Source organism: Lutra lutra, chromosome 1, assembly GCF_902655055.1.
Source record: "Lutra lutra chromosome 1, mLutLut1.2, whole genome shotgun sequence".
NCBI lineage: Eukaryota > Metazoa > Chordata > Mammalia > Carnivora > Mustelidae > Lutra > Lutra lutra.
The window spans coordinates 118,060,720-118,088,377 of NC_062278.1; the positions used below are offsets into that span (position 1 = coordinate 118,060,720).

Here is a 27,658-nt window from a genome sequence, read left to right on the forward strand (position 1 = left end):
TCTTTTACAAGCCAGCTGAACTAGCCTGACTTGTGGCTACTCTGGTGACCCAGCGGCCCTGTGTCATCCAGCCAGGTTGGAAACTCAGGGGCAGACAGTGATTCAACATCTACAAGGCTTCCCGAAGGTACTGAGGCCACTTTCATGTACTGTCATGAGAGAGAAGCACTCAGAGTCCCAACTAGGGACAGTTTCTAAAGCAGCTTGCCATGAATCACCTCAATCATGCGGCTCACCTCAGCACCAGTTTTTGTCCCCAGTTGGTCAGGAAAGAGAGGCAAAGGGAGAGAAGACCCATGGATTAAAAGAGACTCAGGAAACACTCACACGTCATGGGTGGGCATATAAAATGGTACAGCCACTCTGGAAAAGTTGGGCAATTTCTTATAAAATGGAATATGGAACTCTAAAACCCAGCTACTGTACTTTCAGGCATTTACTCCAGAAAAATAAAAATTTATGGTCACATAGATACTGGTACCCAAATGTCACGGCCGCTTTAATCACAATAACCAAAAACTAGAAACAACCCAGATGTCCTTAAATAAGCAAATGATTAAACCGTGGTATATCCAGACCATGAAGTACTAATCAGCAATAAAAAGGAATGGATTATCGATATAGGCAATAACTGAATGAATCTCCAGAGAATTGTGTAGAGTGAAAAAAGGCTAGTCCAAAAAGGTCACATACTTTATGATTCTATTTATATAACATTCTTGAAACAGCAAAAATATAGATGCAGATAGCCATGGAAAACAGATCAGTGGTTGCCAAAGGTTGGTGGGGGTGTGGCTACACATGGGTCACATGAGAGATCCTTGTGATGGAAATGTTCTGTATCTTCACTGATCAATGTTGATATACTGGTTGCTACATTGTATTAGTCTTGCAAGATGGCACCTTTGGGGAAAAGTGGGGAAAAGATCTCTATACTATTTCCCACAACTGCATGTTAATCCATTTCAAAATTAAAGTTCAGCAGTGCCTGGGTGGCTCAGTAAGCCTTCGCTCAAGTCATGATCCTGGGGTTCTGGGACCGAATCCCGCATCAGTCTCCCTGCTCAGCGCAGACCCTGCTTCTACCTCTCCCTCTCTCTCAAATAAATAAAATTTTTAAAAAATTAAAGTTTAATTTACAAAAAGAGAGAGCAAGAGAGAAAGAAAGACTTAAGAGACATACAGCCCTTGCCTGGATCCTAGTTTGAACACACCAATAAAAACACATTTCTAAGGCATTTCCTCACATGAAATGTGAGCACAGAAGAATGTGAATGCTGCTTGGATACGAGATGAGAGTAAGGAATTACGACTAATTTTGCCCAATATGGTAAAGATACTATGTTTATGGTAAGAGTACTTACCTGTCTGAGATACTTATCAAAGTATTTGAGAATAAAATATCATAATAATATCATGTTTGAAAAACACTGGGCTGAGGGAGAAAGACAGTGGGTGGGAGGAAAGAGAAAATAAGACAGGCCCTGAGTTGATAACTGTTGAAGCTGAGTGATGGATACACAGGAATTCATTACGCCAGTCTCTCTACTTGTATATATATTTAAAAATAATAAAAGGTAGAAGAGTAATTTTTAAAAAGTCCCAGGGTGCCTAGTTGGTGTGGTTGGTTAAACATCTGACCCTTGATTTTGAATCAGGTCATAATCTCAGGATAGTGAGATCAAGCCCTAAAACAGGCTCCTCCGTCTGATTGAGATTCTCTCACTTTCCCTCTGCCCATCCCGCTCATGCTCTCTCTCTTTCTCTAAAATAAATAAATAACTCTTTTTTTTAAAAAAAAGTCCCAGAGGGGACGCTCAGTACCTTAAGGCCACAACACCAGTAGGAGAAATGGGACTTTAACCCAGGTCTTCAGACTCATTTAGCAGAGGCTGAGCCAGCCTATTTCTGGAAGGCCCATCGAGGGCAAGGCCCACAATTGAGCCAGTAAGAAGCTGCCCCAGCAGACTTTCAGAGAGCACAGGTCTCAGGAACACCTGGAGGGCCAGGCCTGTGAGCCCCAAGTTGTCCCTCTCTAACCAGTATATGAAATGCTAAGCAGCCTTGCACACAGGTGACCAGGGCTGTGATGGAGGCCACCAGGGCCTAGGAGACTCAGCCTTCATTAGAGATGCCACATGTCAAGCTGAGCAGGAGGCTTAAGGAAACAGCCAATCCTGCCCTTCTTCAACTGAAGATATGGAGGTTCTCAGAAGCCATACAAAGTGAAGAGTGCCAGAGCCATTCCATATTCCACTCTATGGAAAAAAGATAGGCCTTGCTCAAATACTACAAACTTCTCAAAGCCTTCCCCAAGTTCCTCAGCCAAAGGTGCCCCTCCTTTGCACTCCCACAGCTCTGGGCTCATATGCCCCTGTATCAGTTATCTCCTATTGCACGACAAAGTTAACCTCAAATTTAGCAGCTGAATACAACAAAGATTTCTTATTTCCCAGTCCCGGAGACATGGCTTAGCCAGATGCTACTGGGTCGTAGGCTGCCACTGTCTCCCAGTTCATTCGTGAGGCTGCTGGTGGGCCTCAGGTCCTCTTGACTATTGGCCAGAGATGTCAATTCCTTCCCATGCAAGCCGCTCCACTGGGCAGCTCCTAACCTGGCAGCTGGCTTCCTCCAGAGCCTGGGCTCAGAGAGAGAAGAAAGGTATCCAAGATGGAAGCCATAGTGTCTTATGACATCATCTCAAAGTAGTTCTGCCACCGCTTTGCCATCTTCCATTCTCGAGAGGGACATCAATGAGCCCGGCCCATGCTCAACGAAGGGCACGAACACTAGGAGATGGGGCTCCCTGAGAGCCACCTGAGAGGCTGCCTACAACACACTCCAGGATGGATGATCATGGTAGAACAGGAATTTCTCATTCTCCCACTAGAAAATGAAGTCCTGAGAGCAAAACCCCCATCAGATCTCCCTCTTCTGCCCTCCTCTCCAATGAGAGGGGTCAATGACTGCTATGTATGTGGGGGCACAATCATGGGCTGGCCCACTTCCCACAGCCCTGCCGGAGAGGTGCCATGTGGTCCCACCTGCTGTGGTCCCAGCTGAATGGATGAACAGCAACAACAAAAAAAATCAACAATTTATGGCCTCTAGACTGTCCCAAAGAGTCTCTTGCAGGATCTAAAATGGAAAATACCAAGACATGCTGCCTGATATGGGGAAGTCGGGACAAACCAAAGCCCCATGCAAGCTTCAGTTCTGTGGGAACAGAAAAGAGCACATTTTTTAAAAGCAGCTATAGAGAGGATAAAATGTAGAAGTGCAGACAGAAACAAAGATACCATGAGAGAGAGGGAAAGAGAAAGAGTCACTAAAACTGACAGGTCCCCAGGACTGCCCCAAATTTCGTGCCTCTCACTCCCAGCCATCCCATAATAACCCCTTTTCTTGTGTTGACTCAAAAGAGCCTCACTTTCTCCTAAGGGAAGGAGAAGGGAAAGAAGAGAATGGGGAGGAGGAAGTAAGGAAGGAGGGCATCTAGAGGTCACATCCAGTCAGGACCAGAAGGCTTGCAAGAGGGAGGTCACTTGAGGTGAACGACCCCAGTCAGAAGCTCCCTGCTGCCCCAGGCACTGAGAGCTCCCTGAACTTCACAGTTCTGTGACTAATGACTCCAATGGACAAACTTTATTATGTGATAGATGATGCTTTAAAAAAATATATATATATTGTATCTCACTACCCCAGCTCAACGCAGACAGGAAACCATGACCCACTTCTTCCCACAGGCCCATACACCTCTCAAGGAGCAGTTATGTCCCAGAGCCTCAGATGTGAGTGAGACGAGGGCAGGAACCGGGCAAGCCTATTTAAGGAGTCAGCCCTGAACCAAGGCAGGAAGCTGGTACGAGGGAGAGTAGTGGAAAAGCAGAGGCTGAAGTTATGGGGAGGCCTGTGGTAGCTGCCTGAAAGAGCATCCTGTCCTCAGAACACCACACCCTCCCCCCAGCCTGAGTCTATTCACTTAGTGCAATCCCTTGGCTGCTGAGAGTTCCTATCCACACCTTATGGGAATCATCCTCACCTACCACCCCCAAAGCCTTTCAGATTTTTTCTTAATATTTTGTTTATTGATTTGACAGACAGAGGTCACAAGTAGGTAGAGGCAGGCAGAGTGAGAGAGGGGAAGAAGGCTCCCTGCTGAGCAGAGAGCCCGATGCAGGGCTTGATCCCAGGACCCTGAGATCATGACCTGAGCCGAAGGCAGAGGCTTAACCCACTGAGCCACCCAGGCACCCTGCCTTTCAGATTTTATAAAAAGTTAGATTTTATTTAAAAAAAAATATCCAAGATGGTTAACCAACAGGCCCTGGTCACCAGCAAGCACACACACTGCTTGAGTTGAGAGATGGGAGTGCAATCCTGCCAGGGGGTCCCCACACAAAGGTAGGCCAGAGAGGAGAGGCACACCTCATGCCAGCCCCGAAGGGGCTCGTCCAGTACACTGGACTAAGGGACTTGGGACCTCACACCCCTGAAGAGGCCTCTGCCCAGGCTGAGACCCGGGTTGCCCAGCACAGCCCCCACCCAGAACACGGATTTCCTTCTGTGGCAGATGATGCCCTTCTCCTCCTCAGCCCTCAACTCCTCAGCCTTCAAGGCTGGCACAAACCTGCCTCATCTTCCTCAGTGAAGCCTGCCCTCTGAATTCTGATAGGACTGGCAGTATCTGGTCTGCTCTCCAGGCAAACCACCCCACACGATCTCCCTTCAGCCCAGGCCCAGAGCTGCAGACCCCGACCCTTAGTCTATGAGCGTCCACCCGCGTGGTCTCTCCCCCAAACCAGAAGGTGAGCTCTGCAAGGGCAAGGCAGCAGCACCCACCCCAGTGCCCTGCCTGTGGTGGGGGGCAGCCAACCCTCCACAGGGGACAAGATGCCTAAAGAAAGGGCCGCTTGACCTCCTGACAACAAACACCAGGCAACTGCCTCGTGCCTTTGCCTGGTCGCCAACAATTTCCAAGAGGATCTTGAAAAGCTTTAAAAAAGACAGAATCTAATAGAGGGGACGAAAATGGAAGATATTCCTGTTCCAAATCAGCTTGGCAACTATTTTCATCAGCTTACAAAGAGCTTCTGGCATCAGTAGAAAGTGGTCTAGATCACATGACTATTTTTAGCACTTTAAGACAGATCTGCTCTGCTGTCCCTCTTCAGAGTAAGGGGACTCGAATGCCTCAAGATTGCTCCATGGGAGCTGCCAGAAAATAGTTTTTGCTAGAATCACTGGACACATGTTTATAACCTTGGTTCAGTATTTGCTCAGATGTTTTCACTCAGGCAAGTTCCCCGTATCTGTTTCTCCTTTTGCTTCTTCCACACAAGAACTCCTGCAGGTCACGCCACACCGAGCCCTGGCATTCGGGGCACATCGGATACCCCAGGAAATCAGCATCCACTGGATCTCCTCAAGGCCTTGGGGACCCATCAAGAAACAGTTGTCCAGAAAATTCAAGCTCTTAGTGGTGACTGACCCACAAGAAACATCCAGTTTCTAAACATTTTACTGGAGGCCGCTGGATTTCACCCCCCGGGGTGGTCTGAAAGGGGCTTCAGTAAAATTGGTAAGGCTCCGGCATACTGAGGCCATCCACAAAACACACTCGTTCAAGATCCAAGCCTGAGAAAAATTCACTCATTTAATTCACAAGACAAATATTTATGGAATACATGTGTGCTTGACATCTTCTGGCTATGGGAACACGACAGTGAACAAAAATGTCCTGCCCTCATGGAGCCTACATTTGGGTGGAGGAAAGAGACCATCAAAAAACAATAAAGAAAGTAAACTACATTGTCTAGCAGATGGCGATAAGGACTATGAAGAAAAATAAAGAAAAATAAAGTAGGACATGGGCGCTTTAGAGGACAGGAGAATAATTTTACACGGGAGGGTCAGGGATGCCTCATTGAGGAGGTGACATGCAGACAAAGATCTGAAGAAGGCGAGGGAGCAGGCCCTGGGGGTTTCCACGGGGAGGGCGGTTCGGGCAGAAGCTGGCACAGATGCCGGCAAGTGAACAGAGCAGAGCTCGCTGTCTGCTGAGCTGACCTCAGGGCTCATGAGGCCTTCAGGCCCAGCGGGCATCACAAACAACAAAAAGACAGGGTGCCATGGGCTACGAGCCTGGGACAGGCAGTCCCCAGGTAACACTCCCACCGAAAGCTCCTGAACAATGATAAAACTGCCAGACTGCAGTCCATGGCCCGAGCTGGCCAGTCTGCATGCTGGATCCTTATCCAATCCCTCAGTCTTTAGGTAAGGAGCTACCATCTGGGCGGGAAAGAGCCTCGCCCGAGGGCTGACGGAGAGATGGTGACTCCGTTAGAACTTCTAGTCAGCTATAACTGGTGTTGCCTCATGGGGCCACTCAGAACACACCTGCTTCCCTCTCTCCAGGATAGCCCTTCACAAAACGGCATGTCTTCTCTGGTATGGAGGCCCAGTTCCTTCAACAGTTGATTTTGAGATCCCTCGGCCACCTTCAGGGTCACCCCCTCTGAAACACTCCCATTTGTCATTGCCGTGAGGGTGCCCTGCTTGCAGAGGGGCACAAGACATGAATCTCCCTCCTTCCCAACAGCTCTGTCCCCGGGGTCTCCGCCATGATTCACGATTCCTTAATCCTTCTGGGTCTGAGGTAAACATTGAGTAAGACACTCAAGGAGGGAGTCACAGTCCAACGTCCAACCAATAAAGTAGTGACTAATTAAAATGCCATACCCAATGACACGGCCTACTGGCCATGCTGCAGGGAGAGGAAGAAACACTGACAGGATGGCCTCCACCCCCGCAGAGAGAGCCTCACACAGATGTATAGTTATTACCCTTATTTGAGGGCAGCACTTCTTAAAGTGAGGTCATGCAACAGCCCTGTCTCAGACAGTGAAGGGGTATTCCTCCAAATGTCTTCGGTAATAAGCTGTACTTGAAAAAGAATGCTAGGTTGAAGCAAGCTACATTTTTTTTTTTTTTACTTCAGGACTCAGAGCTTCGGAGTTTGCTGGTATGTACCTGGGCCTCCAAGAGGAAAAGCATGGACACCACGTGTGCTGAGGCACTAGGACACTTCACGCACATCTCCGCCTGCCTTTGTCACAACTCCACCACATGTGCACAACCATCACCCCCACTCTCCATGCAAAGCCTCAGCACCTCCAACAGATCACTGCCTGTACTTGGTGTTGTTCTGGCCAGAGAACTCAGAGACAGCCCAGTGACCCCCACTCCTGAGGAGGTGTCTGAGACACAGAGACAGAGGAACAGCAGGTCAAGAAGTGAAGGACCAATTTATTATTAGCTGGGTGTGATGGAGAATTCTGTGGCAAGCCAGGCTGGAGAATACAGCTGAAGCCCAAAGTCTCGGTAGGACCCGCTCTCCTCCTGCTGAAGGAAGCATGAGGGGCCTTCCCTGCCCCATCCTGCTGAGGCAGCCCTGTCCCAGCTCACCTCTCCTGCCTCAAGAATGGGAATAAAACTCCACAGGAAAGGAAAGCCACACTCATATATGTGACCTTTTACACAAGGACCATGTCCACTGGTAAACAGGGTCCTGGAATCAGATTCTGTTTTGCCTTCCTCTGGGGAGCAATCAGGGAAGGGGGCAGCTCTCCCTCTCCCCGATATCTGATAGCTAAGATGGCAGGGGGTAGGGTGAGAACTCACTGCCAGGGTGGCAGACCTGTATCCACACTAAATCACCTCCATCTGTCCTCAGGCCACTCTACCCCAAAGTAAACAGAGCCCAGAGAACTAACTGTGGATACAGGCACATGCTGGCCAGCACTTTTCACATTAAGGATTTTAGAGACTGGAAAACCATTTAAAACAGTATCAATGAGTTTAGGAGCCCCTTATTTCTGTTTCCTCCTGATATTGAGGTAGATGGGGGGAGGGGTAGAGAAGAGGCCAAAATTCGCACTCCTTCTCCTCCAAACCCCAGGTTCCAGAATGCATGAACATCTCCCTACAGAACCCTTCCCACTAGATGCATGTCTGCCTTGCTGACGGATAATTAGACATTGACTAATGATTTCCAATTTGATTTCGAAATTATGAAATTCCACAATCCAGCCTTTGAAAACCTTCTCTACCTTAGAAAACTGCCGTGTACAAAGAGTAGAGAGTATTAAAGACCTTCCATGGTAATAAGTAAAGATACAAAAGCACAGAACAATCCAAACTGAATATGGCTTTTACTACATTTGCCAAATTTCACTTAAGAAAAAAACAATGCAATTTTTTTTAAAGATTTTATTTATTTAACAGATAGAGACCACAAGTAGGCAGAGAGAGAGAGAGAGAGGAGGAAGCAGGCTCCCCGCTGAGCAGAGAGCCCGATGCGGGGCTCGATCCCAGGACCCTGGGATCATGACCTGAGCCGAAGGCAGAGGCTTAACCCACTGAGCCACCCAGGTGCCCCAACAATGCAATTTTAAAGGCTTTCCTCTGAAGGTTGTACACCGACCCCAGCATTTCAAAGTGTGAATGAATGATCGATGAATGAAAGGAGAGCTGCCAGCCTGCAGGTCCCCACTCTGGTTTGTCCCAGGCTATAGGCTTTCCAGCCCTGCTTCCATTCCTTCTCACACGGACCTGTGAACCTGTACTGAGCAGCACTTGAACACAAATTACCCAAGTTCTGCCCCAGCCTTTCCTGTCCAGTGCCACACTGGTCCAAAGCAAACCCAAGACTGTCCTCCAAAGAGTCCAGTCATCTGCCTCCAGCCTCCGGACCATGAGGCCCCAGCGACAGACTGCTGAAACAAGGGCCCCCAGGGTGATGGCACCCATTATGCCAGAAGAAGGGGGGCTGGGAGGCCTGGGTCCACCCCTGATTCCAAACCAGCCAGCTTTGTCCTGATTTCCTATGACAGAAAACATTGCTGGCTTCAAGGAGGTGACACTGGGGCAGAGGAGGCTGGGCCCCAAGTCTCACATTTTCCAGGAATTTGAAACACCGTGCCCTTGCCTGGTCTTCCTGCACACACTAGTCTCCTCAGGAAACACGAGCAGGATGGGGCTACAGTGGTCATGACAACATGCTAGGACTGTGCAGATTTCAGCCCCGATTCTGGGAGCTAATGGAAAAGTTCTTCTGGCAGGTAAGGGATAGGAAACGTTTTCAGTGGCATCACTCCATTTCTAGCTCACAGTAACCCTGAGAGGAAGGCCAGTCAGACATGGCCCTTGGAGACAAGAGGAGACATGCCTTGTCCAGGATCACGCAGAAAATGTCCGTATCCCCTATCAGAAGCTCTTCCCAAAAGGCAAAAAGTGTGTGGTCTAAGAGCCTGAGAGTCCCTCCAGCCCCACGCCACTGGTGCTGTTTGCAGGCATGCCTCCTCATTGCCACCCAAACAGCCGATAGCTCCTGGGCACTCGCCATGGGCCAGGCACAGGGCTGAGCACTGTTATAGGTACTGTCTTGGCAATCCTCTGAGGCAAGTCCTGTATCATCCCCATTTTACAGCCAGGGAAGCTGAATTCCACCAAGGTGGCAAGCTAAGTGTTCAAAACCCACTGCATATACTAACCCGCTGAACTCTCATAACCACCCCGTGAGATATGAACTGTTATCTCATTTTATAGAGGAGAAAACCACAGACATAGACAGTTCAGAGTCACATAACAGGCCAGTGACGGTGTTGCTGGGGACACAGGAACAGTGGCCCCTGGCCCATGTTTCCAACCACTGTCCCACATGGCTTCTTTCAAGTAACTTCCTTTGTTAGCAAATCTAGTGAGTCAGAGAGCAGCAACCTGCACCCAGCTCAGTCTGACCCCGAGCCCGAACTCCTTTTCTTCTGACATCCCTTTCGGCCTGCTTCAGACCTGCCTGGCAAAGTGTTCCCTGCACACACTGGGCTTGGAAGTCGAGGAAAGCTCGGACATGATCATCTCTTGACCAGCACAGTAGAGTGGGGCCTACCCTCTGGAATGGGGAAGCAGTCTTTCCGAGTCTCTGGGCTCCCATGGACCATGGCTGGCACTATGAGGAGGCAGATGTCACCAGCAGGACGTGGGATGGAGCCCAAGCGATGGACACATACCCTCTGAAAAGTGGCCATCCATAGTCTTAAAGCACAGGCTGAGGCAAATGAGAGGAACTTCACAGTCGAGAAATCAAACAAGTACTAGCTCAGCAAAGGAGATCAAGGCCAACATCAACAGTAATAAATCACATACTCTAGATACGCTGCAACATGTTATTGATACAACAGGATGAAAATGGCACTTTACCACTGTGTTCTTCTTCCCAAAAAGTCATAACTCCCGTCTAGTGATGAGAAAAACACCCGACAAATCCCAACAGCGGGACACTCTATTAAATATCTGACCGGTACTCCTCAAAACTGTCACGGTCATCAAAAACAATAAGGCAAGTTGTAGAAAATTCCCTGGCCAAGAGAAGTCTAAGGAGACATGACAACTGAATGTAACATGGGATCGTGGAACAGGAAAGGACATTAGGTTAAAACTAAGGCACACTGAAAAAAGTGTGGGCTTTAATTAATAATAATGTATCGATATTGGTTTATTAATTGTAACCAACATACCATACTAAGGTTATATGCTAATGATGGGGAAAGCTGGGTATGGAGTACATACCAACTCTCTGTACTAGCTTCATCATTTTTCTATAAATCTCAAACTTGTAAAAAAATCCGACACTTGGATAAAAACATATAGGGAAACAGACATAGAGAAGCTACAAAGGCCCAAAGTGCCAAACGCCCAAGGGGACTCTGTGAACCTAGAGTGAAGACACGCACAAGCACGCACACACACTCGTGCAAATATCTGGAGGGCTGGACACCGAACAGAAAACTGTGGAACACACAGAAAGCAGACACCCACACTGCCGACATGGCCAGCACGTTCCTGACTTGTGTCCAGAAGAGTATGTGCCCCAAGGACACTCAGAGGACACTGGGGTGCAGGGGACAGAGCAGCTGAGAGAGCCCAACACCTGCTCGGAAAGGTGTTGGGGAAACCGAGGCTGGGAAACCGAGGCTGGGGAAACCGAGGCTGGGAGAGAAGTGGCGTTGGACAACCTAGGTCCTAATCTCTTAGTCACTGGGTGACTTTGCTGAAATGCCCTCCCTTTTCTGGGCTTCATGCTATCCATCTGTAAAATGGGCCTATTCAATTACTGTTTCAGCACAGAACTGTGAGGGGGTTAGACGAAGGGATGACAATCCCTGCTCCCCGCAACTCAGTATCATCGTCCCTGAGGGATGCACAGTCACACACCACCGGGACAACAGAACGCCCTGCTCCACCTCTGACAGGACAACCAACCAGACCACCTCTATCCTGCACAGTCCTCTCCACCTAACTTGGCACTAGGTTTCTCCTGCTGGCAAGTGTGGGGGACAGGTGTTGGCGATCTGGACAGCCAGAGGGGTATCTGACCTGGTGTTTTTCAGGTGTACAGTCATAATCATCACCATCATCGTCATCAACATATCACTGTTCAATATTTTTCCACACTGACCTCCCCTCACAATAGCCTGGAAGCAAGGAAGAAAGAGTCAAGTTACCCCCAGCGCACAGATGAGGAAAGCCAGGCTGGAGAGGGCTATGATGTGGGGCACCTGAGCTTGAATGCCTCCCCCACGCCCAAGTCCCTCCTTACAATGGAGCCAAAAGCTCTGCTGTCTCTCCAGAGTTGTCTGCCTTCTCACCTTGACTGAGTTTTGCCTCACTTGAAGCAGAACTGAGTATTCTCTGCTCACCCCAAATCCCCAGGCATAGGGCTGGGGGCATCTTTCTCAATTCAGTGTTCAGAGTAGAGCAATCAGATGGGGCTAATTTACACTAAAGTGTGAAGGACTGCCAGGCAAGCGGTACTGTGACAGGACTATCTGCATGGTTTTGCAGTTTACAACCTCCTAACTGAGCTCCAAATGGAAGACTATCTGCTCTGCCTACTCTCATAATTCTACGTCCTCTTGTTCTGGACCCATGAACCTGTTAAAAGCTGCCACTTAGGTCCTCACTGGCCTTAGAGCGGCCAGGACAATGTCAGTGTCATAACTTCCGTGGCCCCCGGACTCTCATGCAAAGGCTGGGGATGCCTGCCAGGGTTTACCTTCCACGTGTACAATATGCTTGGTACACACAGTTACACGTTCACACACACATACACATGGGGACACTCAAGCCTAGCTGCTGCTTAAGGCCAGGGAGTCCACATGTGGGTCTCTCACAGCCCAGCCCACACTCAGTAAGGGGAGGAAGCTGGACCCCACTACCTCCCACAGTGATCCACTCCCCATCTCAGACACATCAGCCTTCCAAAAGCACAAGTCTGGTCAGGTTCCTCCATGTCAAGAATGCCCACAAAAGTCTCCCATGGACAAGGGCCAGCCCCTCAGCCTGGCATCCAAGCTTCCATGGCACATGCCAGCCTCTTTCACCCAACTTCTTTGCCACTACTTTCCAAACACGGGCTTTGATACAGTCATCAAAACAGGCAGTGTGCCATTTCCCAAAGGCACACCGTAACTTCCCAACTGCCTCACCTGCTCACTACCCATTTCAAACAATGACCCTTCACCCACCCTTCAAAGCCCACCTCAAGTACCACCTCCTCCATGAAGCCCTCGTCCTTCATACCAGATGCCTGGAAGTCATCCCCTTGTGAAACTTCAGCACTGTGTGTGGCTTTCTCTTGTGGTTTCCTTTCTTTTTTAAAAGATTTTATTTATTTGAGGGAAAGAGAATACGAGCAGTGGGGAGGAGCAGAGGGAGAGAGAAGCAGACTCCCTGCCAAGCAGGGAGCCTGATGCAGGGCTGCATCCTAGGACCACAGGATCATCATTAGTGCTGAAGGCAGATACCTTATCAATGAGCCCCCTGGGCACCCCTCTCCCTTGTGGCTTTCTTGATGTCCCACTCTAATGGCCAGACCATGCAAGCCATCCCACTGCCATGAGCCCACGAAGCAGGAGCCCGGAGAGCATCTCCGAGACACCACAGTGGCCAGCACCACACCACGCACACACTAGACCCTCGGCAAAGCAGGTCTATTGGCAAAGGGTTGACCCCAGGACAGAAGAACCTTCCGAGAGAGACTTCTAGGGCATTGGGGCAGCCTTAACGACTGCTGACTATCTGGGCATCTGCCCTCCCTGCCCAGGGAGAACACCACAACCACAGGCCAGGCGTCGTGGCTAAGGCTCGGTGACGCCTATTTTTATGGCCCCTATTGCTCAGCTGAAGCCAACAGCTCCTTGGAGCCGCATGACACAGGAGAGGGAAGCCGGAGGGCCCTGAGGGGCTGTTTTTCACTCCCTCCAGTTCCAGTTGGGCAAAAAATGTTTTCTTTTCCATTGCATAAAGATGCTTCCAACGGTGGCAAACCTAACAGCACTAAGATGAGGAGAGAAAAGCCCCGTGGGTGTGAGCGAGGAGCAGAGTGGCTGCCTGTCGGTGGCAGGACGGGCCAGCCAGCCACATGTGACCCTGCCAAAAGGCAACCGGAAGGAAAATGAGCTCTGACCAAAATCAGAGCCAGCACGTTTGGCAGGCAGGACCCGTTGGTCCTCACTCTACAGACACAGTCTAGGCAGTGCTGCTTCAAGAGAGACAATCAGAGCAAAACACTTGGGGTTAACCAACCCCCACCAAGCCCAGCCAGGCCCTCTCCACAGGGCTGAAGCAAGGAGCCAAGATGAGGAGAGAGGAAACCAGGTTTTGTAAGCTTTGCGGGGCTACATGGGTGTGGGAGGGTAGTCCCACAGGTCTGGCTGTCAGAATGAGCATGGGACAGATCACCAGAACCAGGCCAGGAGGCCCAGCATGCCTTCTGACTCAGAGCAGTGCCCCGATTTCAGCTCCTTGCTTCCTGTCTTGGTGAGGGGACAGGAACTGTGCTGACACTTGTATGTGGCTGCCGGAGGTCCCCCTGAGAGGCCAACAGCAGTGAGCAGAGAAAATCCTGCAGACCCTCTCATGTGTAGGCTGGTGACCCAGGGATAGGGGGCAACTGACACAGGATGGCTTTGTAAGGATCACCTCTGGCCCAGTGACCCCAGCCATGGGGAGTTACCATAAGGAAATAATCCTAATTAGAGAAAATTATCTTTATATATTTGGATATTAATCACAGTATAATTTATGATTGTAAAACAAAACAAAACAAAACAAAAAACAAAAAAACCCACAAAGTGTCAGGTAACTGAGAACAGGGAAATGATAAAGTGAACTGGGGTTCATCTACTTGATGGAAGCATTCAGAAATTTTTCCAAGACTGTGACCACACAGAAAATGGTGATAAGTCACACTAATTGAGAATGTCATGACATGGCTTTCCTTGCACCATTTCTTTCATCCTTTGAGCTTAATGTCCAAGTTCATATTGTGATATGCACAGAAAGACGGAGAATGTTTTAATATATGGCAAAACTCTTACTTCATCTAAGTTTTTAAAAAGCTATATGCTGGGAACATATTAGGAGGTAATGAAGGAGTTCGTGTTTATGTAGTAGTAGAAGGATAAATTTTTCTATTCTTATGTAGTTTTCAGATATTCTTTTATGAAGGTTACATTTAAAATAGAATAAGTAAGTAGGGGGCCTGGGTTGCTCAGTCAGTTAAGCATCTGCCTTCAGCTCATGTCATGATCCTAGGGTCCTGGGATTGAGCCCCACATCAGGCTCTCTGCTCAGTGGGGAGCCTGCTTCTCCCTCCCCCTCTGTGCCTGCCTGTGCTTTCTCTCACTCATGCTCACACTTGCTCTGTCACTCTCGAATAAATAAAGTCTTAAAATAAAATAAGATAGAATAAGTAAACATATCTTCAGGGTGGTTCAGGTGCAGAAGGGTGAGCCCACTGCTCCAAGAGGGGATGGAGAGGACAGGCTTGCACACAGAGAACTAACTGGGATGTCTGGGGCAAGCATCAGACAGGACATCCTGAGATATAACTCGGCAGACTGTAAGCTGTTCTGACCCAGCCTTCCTGGGTGGGACCAAGGACTTGTGACCCACCCCACTCCCTTCTCACTTTCCTACAGAAAGAAGAACTCTGTGAAAGAAACAAAATAACTAAAATAGCAAAAACACACCAATTGTACAAGAACAAAACCGTCAACAAAGCACAAAACACTGATTTCTAAGATTAAAAAAAAAAAAAAAAAGAATACCAAAAAGTAAAGAGCCAGGACAGACTCAAGGCAGCATGAAGGGTGCATGAAAACAAAGCATCCTTCCAAACCTCACAGGATGTGCCAAAGGACCTGGCCGGTAGGAGTTTCTCAGGCTGCTAAGTGCTGTGTGGCGGCCAGACCCCTCAGCAGAGACACCCAGCCCTGCAGGAACTCCGGGACTGCTGGCTTCGTGTTATGGCCGTCAGATTTTAGTAACTCTCAGGAACTCTCTTCATAGGAAGTGGACTTTGGGCACAACACACTGTCATTTGCCTGAAGAACCCAAGAGAGGATTCAGTGTTTGTGCACCTCCCCTCCTTCCCCACAGGACACAGGCCCCTCAGGGGCATGAACCGCACTTGGAGGGACACCAGCATCTGATCTACTGCAAAGACAGCAAAGCTCTGGCCACAGCCTCATCCCGGCAGGCACTGCCCACCCCTCCCGGGGACAAGACCAGGCTTCAAGGCAGGGCAGAGAGTAGAGGGACGGCAGTCTGGGGGCTCCCTAACTCTCATCATCTGCCTGGTTCCCCCTGGCGCTGCGAGGCACAGCCAGCTTCTCTGCCTTCACCAGCCCCAGGGAGCTGTGTTTCCCCTCCCTCTGGGGGCCCCAAAGCATGACCTGGGCTGGAGTTTAGCCCATGCTGGGAAGTGACCTACCAGCTGATGAGGGAGGAGGGGGGGAAGGGAGGCAGTGAGGGGAAGTTGGGCACAGCTCCTCCCAGATCTCCTGCTGTCCCTTGTGGGTCCTTCCCTCACAGCATTTCGCTGAACTAATCATGCATGCAGGACAAGACTGGCTGGATCCTGAAGGCCCCTCTCATCAAGATGCTTCAAATGAGTTTAATCATGGAGTCCTCTGACCACATAGAATCCTATTTCAAAGCTTTATCCATGCAGTAATCAGGAAGGACTGCTGGATGTGGGGAGGGGTAGGAGCAAGGGGTAGGATAAAGGTAGAACCCCTCTTCCCTCAGCTCCCCAGGACCGCCAAAACCCACAGGGGGATTCCTGTAGTCCGGGACTCTTCCAAATACAAGCCAAATAGCTCACTAGATCAGCACCCTTCATCTTCTCATTTGGTAGGTGGGGAAACTGAGGCCTAGAGAGGCTAAGTGGCTCAGCAAAGGCACACAAGTGGTTGGTAGCAGGGCTGGGACTAGCACTGTGTCTGTCTCCCCCTAGAACCCAGGACAGTGGGAATACCCTCCTTCCATCTGCATTCCCCATGGTGCCAGCACGGCTCCTACCCAGAGGGACCACTCGCAGCACTCTGAGGGGACAGAGCAGCTGCTGTTTAGAGAAGTGGGCCTCCAACTCAGTCTGACTGGGGCCCAAATCCCAGCCCTGCCGCTTAAAGGGTTGTCTGACCCTGGCCAAGCCCACCCCTCAGTCTCCCAGCTATGATGGCACAGCGCTGGGGGCAGAATTGGTGAACTCACAGAGCTGCACAAATGCTAGCTCTTCCCCCGCGCCGCCCTCTCTCCTTCAGACCCCTCCCTGCTCAGCAAATTTCCCTGAGCCCTGGCCTTCCAGCAAGAGAATATTCAGAGGCCTCCGTGGTTCGGGGACTTGCCTCGCAGAGACAGAGTCGCAGCCACAGTGCACAGGCTAGCATTCCCTGTGGCGTCCAGGGACACCATGCTGCCAAGGGGAACCCAGTTCAACCTGAATTCCCAGCTTACAGGCCCCTTCCAACACCGGGGCTCCTGACCTCTCTTTCACTTCTGGTCTGCTGGGCTGGAGCAGCAGGTCTCCTCCAAATGGCCTAGCTGTCCCCTGGGGGATCAGGTTCTTCCTGGTCTGACTATTGGAAACCCCAACAGTCACAGTTCAGGTCCCAGCTACCCCAAGACCCCCAAACTCCCCTCCACACCCCTAAAAGGCTCAGGTCATGGTTCACCATGGCCTGAAACTGGGAGGAATATCCAGCCCTCCAGAATTAATCAAGGACGGCTAGGAGGAAGAGAACCCAGCAGCTTGGGACACCCCACTAACAAGAAACCTCCAAGGGTTCTAATTCAAGGATGACCAGACTTGCCAGCATTTCCACACAAGTCCCACCTATCATGGACCAGACAATCAATCTCTTCTGCCCCAGAAGGACCAAAGCCCAGAAAATCCTCTGGTTGTGCATCAAAGTTTCAGAAAATTCTGAGTTATGGCACACCTGGGTAGCTCAGTCATTAAGCGTCTGCCTTCAGCTCAGGTCATAATCAGGGTTCTGGGATTGAGCTCCCTCCCGCATGGGGCTCTCTGCTCAGCGGGAAGCCTGCTTCTCCCTCTCCCACTCTCCCTGCTTATATTCCCTCTCTCTCACGCACTCTCTCTCTCTCTCTCTCTCTCTCTCTGTGTCAAATAAATTTTAAAAATCTTAAAAAAAAAAAAAAAACAACTCTTGAGTTCTAATTTGCACCTCTCACATGTAGATTGGATATCTTAAAGTCAGATAAGTCCAGGTACAAACTAGAGAATGGGATCACAGATCTGAATGGAAACACCCCTAGCCTAACCTGCCACTCTACAGATAGATGAGCAAACTGAGTCCTGGGGGTTGGGGTGTGTGCAGGAGCTAGGTCAAGCCTGGAGCCCAGATGCCCTGCTTGAGTCTGGGGACAGCACACTGCACAAGTCCCACTGTCCTCGTGAGTGGGGCACAGCAGCTGTGCCCCCCAGGGCCACGTCCTTGAGTCTTTGGGCAGAGAGCTGTGACACAAAGGCTGTGGCTGGCCCTCTCCCTTGTGTCTCAGTGGAGTTCTTCTCCCTGATTCAGGGCACCGGCCGCTTTGGAGCCAGGGGAAGAGACACGGAAGTCCGAAACCAGGGCTAGGGGCCTGCGTCCAGGTTACCTTTGGGCATAATCTGGTGCATGGCGACCGAGAGGAAGAAGATGGAGTCGCTGTAGTAGGTCCCCGAGCCAGCACTGAAGTGCTTCTGCATGGCCTCCACCACTGGGAAGAGCTTGTCCGTCAGCACACCCACGTCGTGGAAGACAACCTGCAGCAGGACACGAGGAAACCGCAGGAGTGAGCAGACCCACGCAAGACCCCCAGCACACACCCCTCCAGGGCCACGGGTAGCATGGCCCAGGCCGGAGCTATGGAAACGAAGAACCACAGGGAGTTAGCTAAGGCTTGCCTGTAAGGACAGGGCCCCACGGGTGAGAGCTGTGTCCCCATGCATGTCAGGGGTGCACACAGTGGAAGAGGTGTGGGAGCCCTCCCCAGTCTGCTTTCTGCTTCTGATCTCCAAACCAGGCCACCTGGAAACCGAAGCCACATGCCAATGTCTGGCACTGAGATTCAGGCCAGGCGGCTGGTGCTGGCCAGGCATCGCCACTCCCAGGGGCCACTCCATGTGTCCAATGCCCCACCTTCCCGTCCACCAGTGTGGACAGGGAGAGGACCCCCGGAAGATGGCCATGGAACACAGAGTGTCACAGCGGACTCATGCATCAATTCCGCCAGCATGTCCTGAGGGCCCCAGACACTCTGGAGATGCTGTGAGAGCTAGACGACTAACCAGGCACCACTTCCTGCAAAGCACTTAGGATCTAGAAAGGTCAGCAGCTACTGAACAGAGCACTGCACGGTATGAAACGCTTTCCCACACATGGATACCCACGACAACCTGGGACTTCAGTGAGCCAGCCGTCCCTCGCAGAGCTCTATTATGATTATCAGTTATCACAATTACAAGTGAGAAAGCAGATGCTCAAAGAGGTTATGCTTTTCCAAGGTCACAAAGCTACTGAGCAGCAGGGCCAGAACTTGAACCCTGGTCTCTCAATTCCAAGTCCGCACTCTTTCAGGTATAAACGCATCCTCTTTCTTAACAGCAACCCCAAGCAGCATAAGCAGCAAACAGAATGGGTAAGACAACTAACAGGACTCTATATAGAGAGCTGGTTTTCCTGGTCTGACGTTATCCCCAGTTTTGAATTCATCCCCTGTGCAGCTACCAAATTTCCATGCACTGTGCTCCCGTAGGTCTTGCGAGTTCTCTCTGTTGCTCCGTGCGCCCCACCCCCGACACCTAAAACACTTCACTGCACACCAGAGGCACTCAGTATATACAGCCCAGGCCCGAAGGCTAGATGCTCATCCTCCTCCAACCTCAGCCCTCACAAGAGATCTGCTGATGACCCCCTCGACTTCCCTTCTTCCCTGGCAGCTCACAGGACAGGACAAGCCTGCAAGGAGGCTATGTGCTGCTCAGCCCTCACCATGGGGACTCCAGGACAGCAAGAGTGAAGGGAGAGGCCCTGCGGCTCCCCTGACTGGCTTGCTCACCTGGTCACAGGGGCTCTGCCGGCTGGAGGAAAGCCCCGTGTGGGCAGTGCCCCGAGGTCCTCAAGCAGGTAGGAGCCAGCCTCCCATCTACCTCTGTCCTTTCCTCGTCAGTCTCAGCACATCTCCCGCTCAGACTGCGCCCCCAAAGCCTTCAGCCATCAGGTCCCCAGAAGAACCACCTCTCCCGGTCCCGCAGTGGGGGCCCACTGCCCCGTCCGCTTCTCCCGACTTTAGGTTCTGCTTTTGGCAGCAAACCTATTTTTGTCTTCCCTCACTTAAGTGTTTGCTTTTCTCTTTCCATCTGCTTAGATTTCAGAAACACCACTACACTTGGAGAAACTTTTCTATTGTGTTAGGGTCCTCGTTCTTATAACTCTTTGTCCTTTTCAAATGTATTCACGTTTCTCTAATGAGCTATTTCCCTTTATCCTTTTCCTGACTCCTTTCTTTGTTGTTTTCTTTTTCATGACTTCTTAACCAGTTCTGGTATTCCTCAATACAGATGCCAAATTATGCCTTTTACCTCCTACACCCGCCATGCTCCCCTCACCTCACCCCGGTGACTTCCTGGCTGCCTGAGCACCCCAAGCCCTAGGTTTCCCACCTCCTCCCCATCCCCTCCAAACCAGCCTCTGCAGTGTCTCTCGAATAACTGTCCAAATACCCAGCTTCCCTTCTCCCTCTCCTTGGCTTCAAAACCTCCAATGGCTCACTGCCATCAGTCACAGTCCGAACTCCCCAGCAAGTCTTCAGGCACCCGGCACCCTCCCTCCTCTGGCGATTGAGCAGAACTGAACCAGGCCATCGTCCCCACCCTGTCCTAGATCCTTGTATGTTTGGACCTGCTCTTTGCACTATGGGGAACCCCTGCCAGCCCCCATGTGTCTGGTAAACTCCTATCCAGTCTCCCAGCCTGGCTTGGATGGCCCTGGACTCAGCCTCCCACAATTCGTCACACCCTCCTCGGCACCCTCCAGCACACAGAGGAAGGTTCTGCTTCCCCGTCCGGCTTCTCCACAAGCCTGTTTCTGTATCTGCTAGACGGGGCCTTCACCAAGGCCCGATGCGATGGCGGCTCTGTGCCCCTTGCCCAGCCCCTGGCCCTGGGACAGGCCTCCACAGAGGTCTGTGGAACTAAATGAACTTACTAAATTAGTAATGAAGTTACTAAACCAACCTGAGCCTCAAATACAGAAATGGTAACATCCACCTCCAATGGTGGCTCTTAGGACCACCCGGGAGCAGGAGAGAAAGTGCCCAGTTCAGGGACTGTCATGCTGCGCTTATTCCTGAGTATTAGCATTCTGCCCCCTGTCCCCATCCTCAGTCCCCCGAATCGCTTCTCCTCCCAGATCAGTCTTCACTCATAAGCCAGCTTTTCCCTCTGAGCCCCATTACTCCTCCAAGCCGTGGCTGCAAGCGGGAATTAGACAAGAAGCTGGAAGCTGACAAGAGGGCTCTCTCAGAAATGGAAGCTGCTGTATTCATTAAAAAGGAAGACAGAGAATGGATACGTACAAACACACACACACACACACACACACACACACACACACACACACGGACTGCTCAGAACAGAGCCTGCCAGAGCCGAGCCGAGCGAGACAGCTTCCAGCGGCCAGCTCAGTCCCCTGCCTAGGCCCCCAGCTCACCCCGCAGCTTCACAGGAGACAATGACATCCTATCAGCATTAATAGATTTAGGAGGACAAACTGTACTCAGCACACTGTTCCAAATGCTGCCCACTGAAGCACCCGCTCCCATGAATATTTCATTTAATAAATCTACTTAAAGATAAATTAATATGTTCCATGGACCGATAGCAAGAAACAAACCACAGACACTGCAAGTATGAATCAAAACACCCAGGCCTCCCAATGTCTAAAACCAGTTTGCAAACCGTGACCTTCCAAGGGCAGGGTCAGAGTCGGGCACACTGGAAAGCCCCCAGCCTGGGGTCTGGTCCCCACCAGGGGGCAGCGGGGCAAGAGAGATGGAAGGTAAAAAGGGTAGGGGGAAGGCAGAGAAGAGGTGACCCCTCCCACCCCACCCGGCCTACTCTCAAATCCCACCCTCAGGGGCTGCAGGAAGAATAACCACATAACCTGGAAAACCAGGAGGGATATAAAGTAACTCTCCTGTGGAAGGCAACTGGCCAATGAGAAGATCTAAGACAATGGTTGGGTTTGCACCAACTTGACTATACAATTTGGGGGGACTTAGATTAAAAAATCAAATCACCAAAAAAAAAAAAAAAAATCAAATCACCATCTGTAACTTTCATAAATGTATTTATATATAAATACTTAATATTAAAATCCTATTAAAGGACTATTTGTCCCACATCCAGCTTACAAAATGGTATCTTTTGGAACATTGCACGTGCATGTGCCCCATTAGTGCCTTTATCAACCCGAGCTGAGACATCCAGAGCCAGTTTCCGGAACACATCATCCTTGTCCTCCGTTTCAGATGCTCCATACAGCTCCTTGTGAATTTATGTCAGACGGTGTCATTGGAAATAGTATCCCAACCATCGAGGAGAATCCACATTCATATCATCAAGCCGTTGTTTCTCATCAGCCTCTAATTACATATTTGTGGCCACTTACTATCTTCCTTTCATTAGTGATCTTTTTTTTTTAAAGATTTTATTTATTTATTTGACAGAGAGAGATCACAAGTAGGCAGAGGCAGGCAGAGAGAGAGAGAGGAGGAAGCAGGCTCCCTGCAGAGCAGAGAGCCCGATGCAGGGCTCGATCCCAGGACCCTGGGATCATGACCTGAGCCGAAGGCAGAGGCTTTAACCCACTGAGCCACCCAGGCGCCCCTCATTAGTGATCTTTAAAGCCTCACTTATATCAATATTCTACACTTGTAATTATGAAATCAAAACTCCAGGAATAATGACTAAATCTGGGTTAAATTTCTTCACCTCCTTTTATTTTTAATTAATTCTGCCAAGTGACTTCTAGAAGCACTTCAGTAATGACTGAGGTTGTTCCAGGCGAAGGTGTTCTCAAGCCGTACCTTGCGTTTCAAATAAAACATGTAATTGAGAGAGCAGTGTGTACAAGAGACTCTGGAAAGCCCCACCTCTTTTGAAAAGGACAAAGTGGGGATGCGGGGAGAGGGGAAGCTTGCCCCACATCCACCAGGCACAGCACATTCTAGACACTTCCAATATGAGGAGACCACACCAATCAGAACGGCAGAGTCTGGGGCCGGGCAGGGGTAGATGTCTTTGCCAGCCTGGCCCTGGGCTCACCGGCACAGACAGGCCTGAAGAGCCAGGCCCCAGCTCCCCTCAGCATTCACTGAGGACATAAAGCAATGCCAAGCCTTAGCTCAACCTGGTGGAGAAAACTCCTTGATCACTTGGCATGCCCTGTGGGGAAGCAGGTCACACGGTGACTTGGCAGCCAAGAAAGAGGTGACAGGGGCTGGTGTCCGCCTGCCCCAAGGGACTGCCTGGAGCACTGGGTGGGAAGGCTTCTCAGCCACATCCAGACTCAAGCCGCCACCAGCACCAGTGTCCACCAGGAGGCAGGTAAACTCACCCCCCAGGGCTGCAGGTGCCCTGTTTCCATCCCTCCCTAATGTGACTTTCATCACTTCTACAAGATGTCCTAGGTGTAATTTAATCTTGCCAAGCAAAAGCACAAACAGCTGAAGAGGAAAAAGGAGGCTTGTCCATCTAATTCCCAAAGGATTTCCCAACATCCATGCTCATGTCCCACTTTACTAACAGCTCAAGAGCTAAAGCCGTTCTTTACTACACTATACTACAAGGAATCCAGCTGCTACAAAACATCTTGTCTGGTTCCCTCCCCACCCTCCTCTCTACCTCACACTTACTGTACTATCAGAAGTTTCCAGAAAACCAGGTCTGCAGTTAATGTTCTGGGACTCCTACAAGATGCCCAACATTTCAGCAGATTCCATTTCTCCCACACCTCGATGTGCCCAGGGTAGGGAGGACATGTCAAACAGGCCCAGCAGCTCTGGAAAAGGCCCCCCGCACAGAAGGTAACTGAGGGCCGAACCACGTGGACCAGCAAGCTGCAGCCACACTGTCAGGAGGGGAGTTGCGCTCCAACTCCAGAGCACAAAGGCTGTCGCTGGGGAGTCCTACAAAAATGCAGACTCCTAGGTCCTTGCTCTAGACATCATGAGTCAGTTTGCAGGCGGGTCCAGAAATCTTCTTTCAGAAACCACCCCCAAGTGATTCTACTGGTCTTCAGACATACAAAGAAGTGTCCTGCTGGACTCAGGACCAGTCAGATGGCCTCAGGGTCCTGGCTGGGCTCAGCTCTGGACATCACTGCAGGAAGGCTGTGGGCAAACTTCCACAGCACGGCCAAAGGAGAAGACCACGGTGGCAAAAGGTCCAGAACCCCTTCACCTGAGGAGCAGCTGGAGGGTCTGTGGGGATGTGCCCCGGTGGGGATGGAGGGTAGAGGAGCATACACTCTCACACGTGACCCAGATCATTCTCTCCAGCTCCACCCTCTCTCCCCACTCATGTTCTCCCCACGTTTTATTTTCTTGCCTATAATGGAGAGAGAATAAATGGCAAAGGTATACCCTAACTCCTTTCAAACCTCGATTCTCTGTTGACTAGCAGCCCCCGACAGAGGAATCGAGCACAGGCCCCAAGTTAGAACAGGCCACCAAGACGGGAGGAGAGCAGAACCCAGGCTGAGGAACTGGACACAGAGGCCTGTGTGCCCGGTGTGACGGCACCAACATTTCTCACCCTTCACCCCGTGTTGTCCTCCCCACCTCCAGCAGGTGCAAAGATGAAGACCTGACTAGCACGGCAACGTGGAGAGGCTGTGTACATGACAAAAGTAACAAAAAGGCTATGAGAGCTATGTCCTTGGAAGGCAAGGAAGGGTCTGAGAAAAGAGGAACACATGGAGAGGAGTGGAGAGAGACGGAGGGAGTGGCCCAGATGCTCCTCCAAGGCTGACTGGAAATGATCCATAAGGTGACTCCAAAAGAAAAATGGAAGGGGAGAAAAAAAGATCAGTGCTTTTTTCTGGACTCTGGATGTGTTCATGACCAGCTAATGGTAACATCAGGCTTCCTGGCCTTCCACATATGCTTGCCATAGCTGAGGGGCTCCACAAGCAGAAAGCCATAATTTCTACAGCGCACGGTGCAGCCAACCTCATGGCCCCATGGCCCATTTCCCATGCCACTCACCCCTGTTCTCTGGGTCCCAGCTCCCTCTTCTCAACCCTGAGTGCTCATTCTTAAAAGCAAATGCCTCAGCCACTCCCCACCTTCTCCCCACCTTGTTGGGCACTCACTGAAGAACACACTGAGTGAACTCTTTGAGACACCCCTTACATAGCGGTCACTATCATTCCTTAACGCCTCTTTTACAAATGATGAGATTGGGCTTTTTACATGTAATGTTAAATTTCTTGACAGGACAAGCCCATTGTCTACAACATAATGTTTTCCACCTCAGAAGATAAAGAGAAGGCATGAGACAATAGGAAAGTGGCGGAAGGATGGGAGAAAAGCCCAAGAGAGAACAGCAGCAGCAGGACTGTCCTGGAAACCTCAGGAGCAATGGTCTGGTCTCTCTCCTCTCCCAGAAGTCCGCTGACTGTAGATCAGTCGGGTCCTTCTTAACCAGGTTCCCTGATCTGTTATAATCTCCCACGACCTATGACCTCCCAAAAAACACTGCAGTTTTACCAGGAGTGACACCCAGAGGGACGCACTTAACCAGTTCTGGCTTCAACCTGGCAGACAGGAAGTGGCCTCCGGTGGGGGGGCCTGCCCCAAGCTCTCTACCCCCTCTGCTCCCTACTCCCTCTCCTCACAGAGAGGCCCACTCCCCTGTGGGCTCTTTGGGACTGGGACTGGGACTGGGACATGGCTAGAGCCCAAGCAGGGACCCATGGGACCCTCTGAGCTCAGATCAGTCAGACTCCAGGACACAAGACAGCCTCCACCATTTCTCGGGTCTCCTAGGTTCCATAAAACCCCTTGTCCAGTGCTCCCCAAGATGTTGCACACACCCATGGCAGGGTGGAGGGGGGTGGGTAGGGGAGGTAAAGAGGTCAGGGTACAAAAGAAAATTCTAAGAGGCACACAGACCAACCACTCTAATACTTATGGACTGATTCTGATATGTAAAATACGAGAAAATTAGCAAAAATACTTCAGCACTATGATTTTGCAGAGCGTACCTAAGGAGAGGCTAAGGAAATGATTTAAAGAAGAGGAAGAGTCAGTATAAAATACCCATTAAGTAGGTAATGCTGCAGGCAGTTATGGGATTTGGGCAAAAACCGTGAAGGAAACAGTCAAATGACCTCACTTGGGAGACACTGTTCATGTCCATCACCTCTTTTGGGGGTGATATGATGTGTTTAAAATGCCAGTCACAGGGCTGCCTGGGTGGCTCAGTCGTTAAGCATCTGCCTTTGGCTCAGGTCATGATCTCGGGGTCCTGGGATCGAGCCCCGTGTCAGGCTCCCTGCTTCTCCCTCTCCCACTCCCCCTGCTTGTGTTCCCTCTCACTGTCTCTTTGTCAAATAAATAAATAAAATCTTTAAAAAAAAAAAAAAAGCCAAGCACAGCCCCAACAGCCAGGAGGTGTCTGCAGCATGAGGGCTGCCCCCCCCGCCAAGGTCACCCCGGCAGGCATCAGGGCGCCATCTCCAGCAGACCCTCCCATAACCTCAAGCCACAAGTCCCCCCGGCACGTCAGGACACCACACTGCCCAACCCCCCCAGCCGGCCACCAGCACCTGGGCATCATGGCACCACAGGGAAAGCCATGTGGACAAACATGAGCTCATCCAACCCTCATCATGACTGTGCCCTTCATAAAGGGGATGTGACCTGTCCAAGGTAACCTGCTGGATAGCCAAGGCCCAGATCTGAGCCCAGGCCTTTTTGATTCTAGAATGCGAGCAACCTGCCAGTCACTGGGGACTATTGCACTCCACCTATCTTCTTCTGTTATTCCCTCACTGAGGGCAGAGTCCCTACTACCGGCGGGGAGGAAGGGGGTGACATGTTTCCAGCCCTCCAGAGGCCACAAGTCTGGGTGTGAATGAAGTCTAGTGTAGAAAGCCCTCATTGGGCTCCTGACCCAATAAGCACCCTTCTCCTGGACGGTCCCAAAGCTTTCCTCCTTACCCCACAGTTTCCTCTCTCCTGGGCCAGGAAACTGGCCTCTGAACGGGCCTCACCTTCATTCTGTCCTCCACACAGCAGCCAGAGTGGTTCTTCTCCCCTCAAAACACAGCTGCAGCCCCTCCCATCACCAGTGGGCACTGGGCCATGCCTGGGTCTGCGGTCCTTCCACAGGGCCTCCCCAGCCATTTCCCCCACCACCACCTGCAAGGCCTTGCTGCTCCCTGCACACACCAGGCGACCTCCCACCCTGGCCTGCACAGCCAACTCCACTCCTTGGGCCTCTGCTCAAAATCCACATCCTTAGTGACAATGTCCCTATCTCTCAACTAGCTATCATGACTTTCCCATACTCCTGAGGCCTCTTACCCTGCTAATGTACTGGGTAACTTACTCACCTCCTAGGACACTGTACTACTTCCTCATTTGCTTATCATGGAACAACAAAGAGATGAAATGAAACCAAGCCTTTTTGAGCCCCTACTTCATGGTGTCCCAGGCAACAAAGCAAACAAATGTTATTAGCTCATTTAATCCACTTCCTGCCACAACATAAGCTCCAAAAAGGCAGGATACTTGATCTGTTCTGCCTCTTTTGTTCATCAATACACCCAGCACATATGAATGTCCTGGGGCAGTGCTGGCACCTGTTAAACACACCGGTAAGTGTAGCTCAGTCTACATTGACTTTAAACATGCTCACCGCAAAGAAAGCAGTGATCCTTTGTTCTGGCTTTCTTAAGTGTCCCACAGGACCAGCCGCAGTCTTTTGCTTCCCCTCTGTCAGCATTACTCAACTTTGCCCCTAAGCCCCTGGGATCCTAGGATCTTCCCTCAAACTATATGAGAACACAGACCAGTTCACTGAGGAGAACGATTCATACCACAGGGAAGAGAACGGTCATCAGGGAGCACCCTGATAGGCAGCCCACCGGCCCCCACCCAGACCCATTAGCGGCTCAAGGTTCAGGCCTAGTGGCCCATGGCTAAGAACATGGGGTTTGCTAATTGTAAAAGTACA

The 27,658-nt window shown here is 50.6% G+C and overlaps 1 protein-coding gene across 3 annotated transcripts in view; it reads right to left on the reverse strand.

Annotated features, from left to right (window-relative positions):
• The window catches only part of XXYLT1 (xyloside xylosyltransferase 1), a 157,582-nt gene that overhangs the window by 111,738 nt on the left and 18,186 nt on the right, over window positions 1–27,658 (reverse strand). For all 3 annotated transcript variants that reach the window (XM_047733537.1, XM_047733555.1, XM_047733546.1), the window contains exon 2: window positions 18,028–18,175. In XM_047733537.1, coding sequence (XP_047589493.1) covers window positions 18,028–18,175 — 148 coding nt within the window. The remainder of the gene's footprint in view (window positions 1–18,027; window positions 18,176–27,658) is intronic.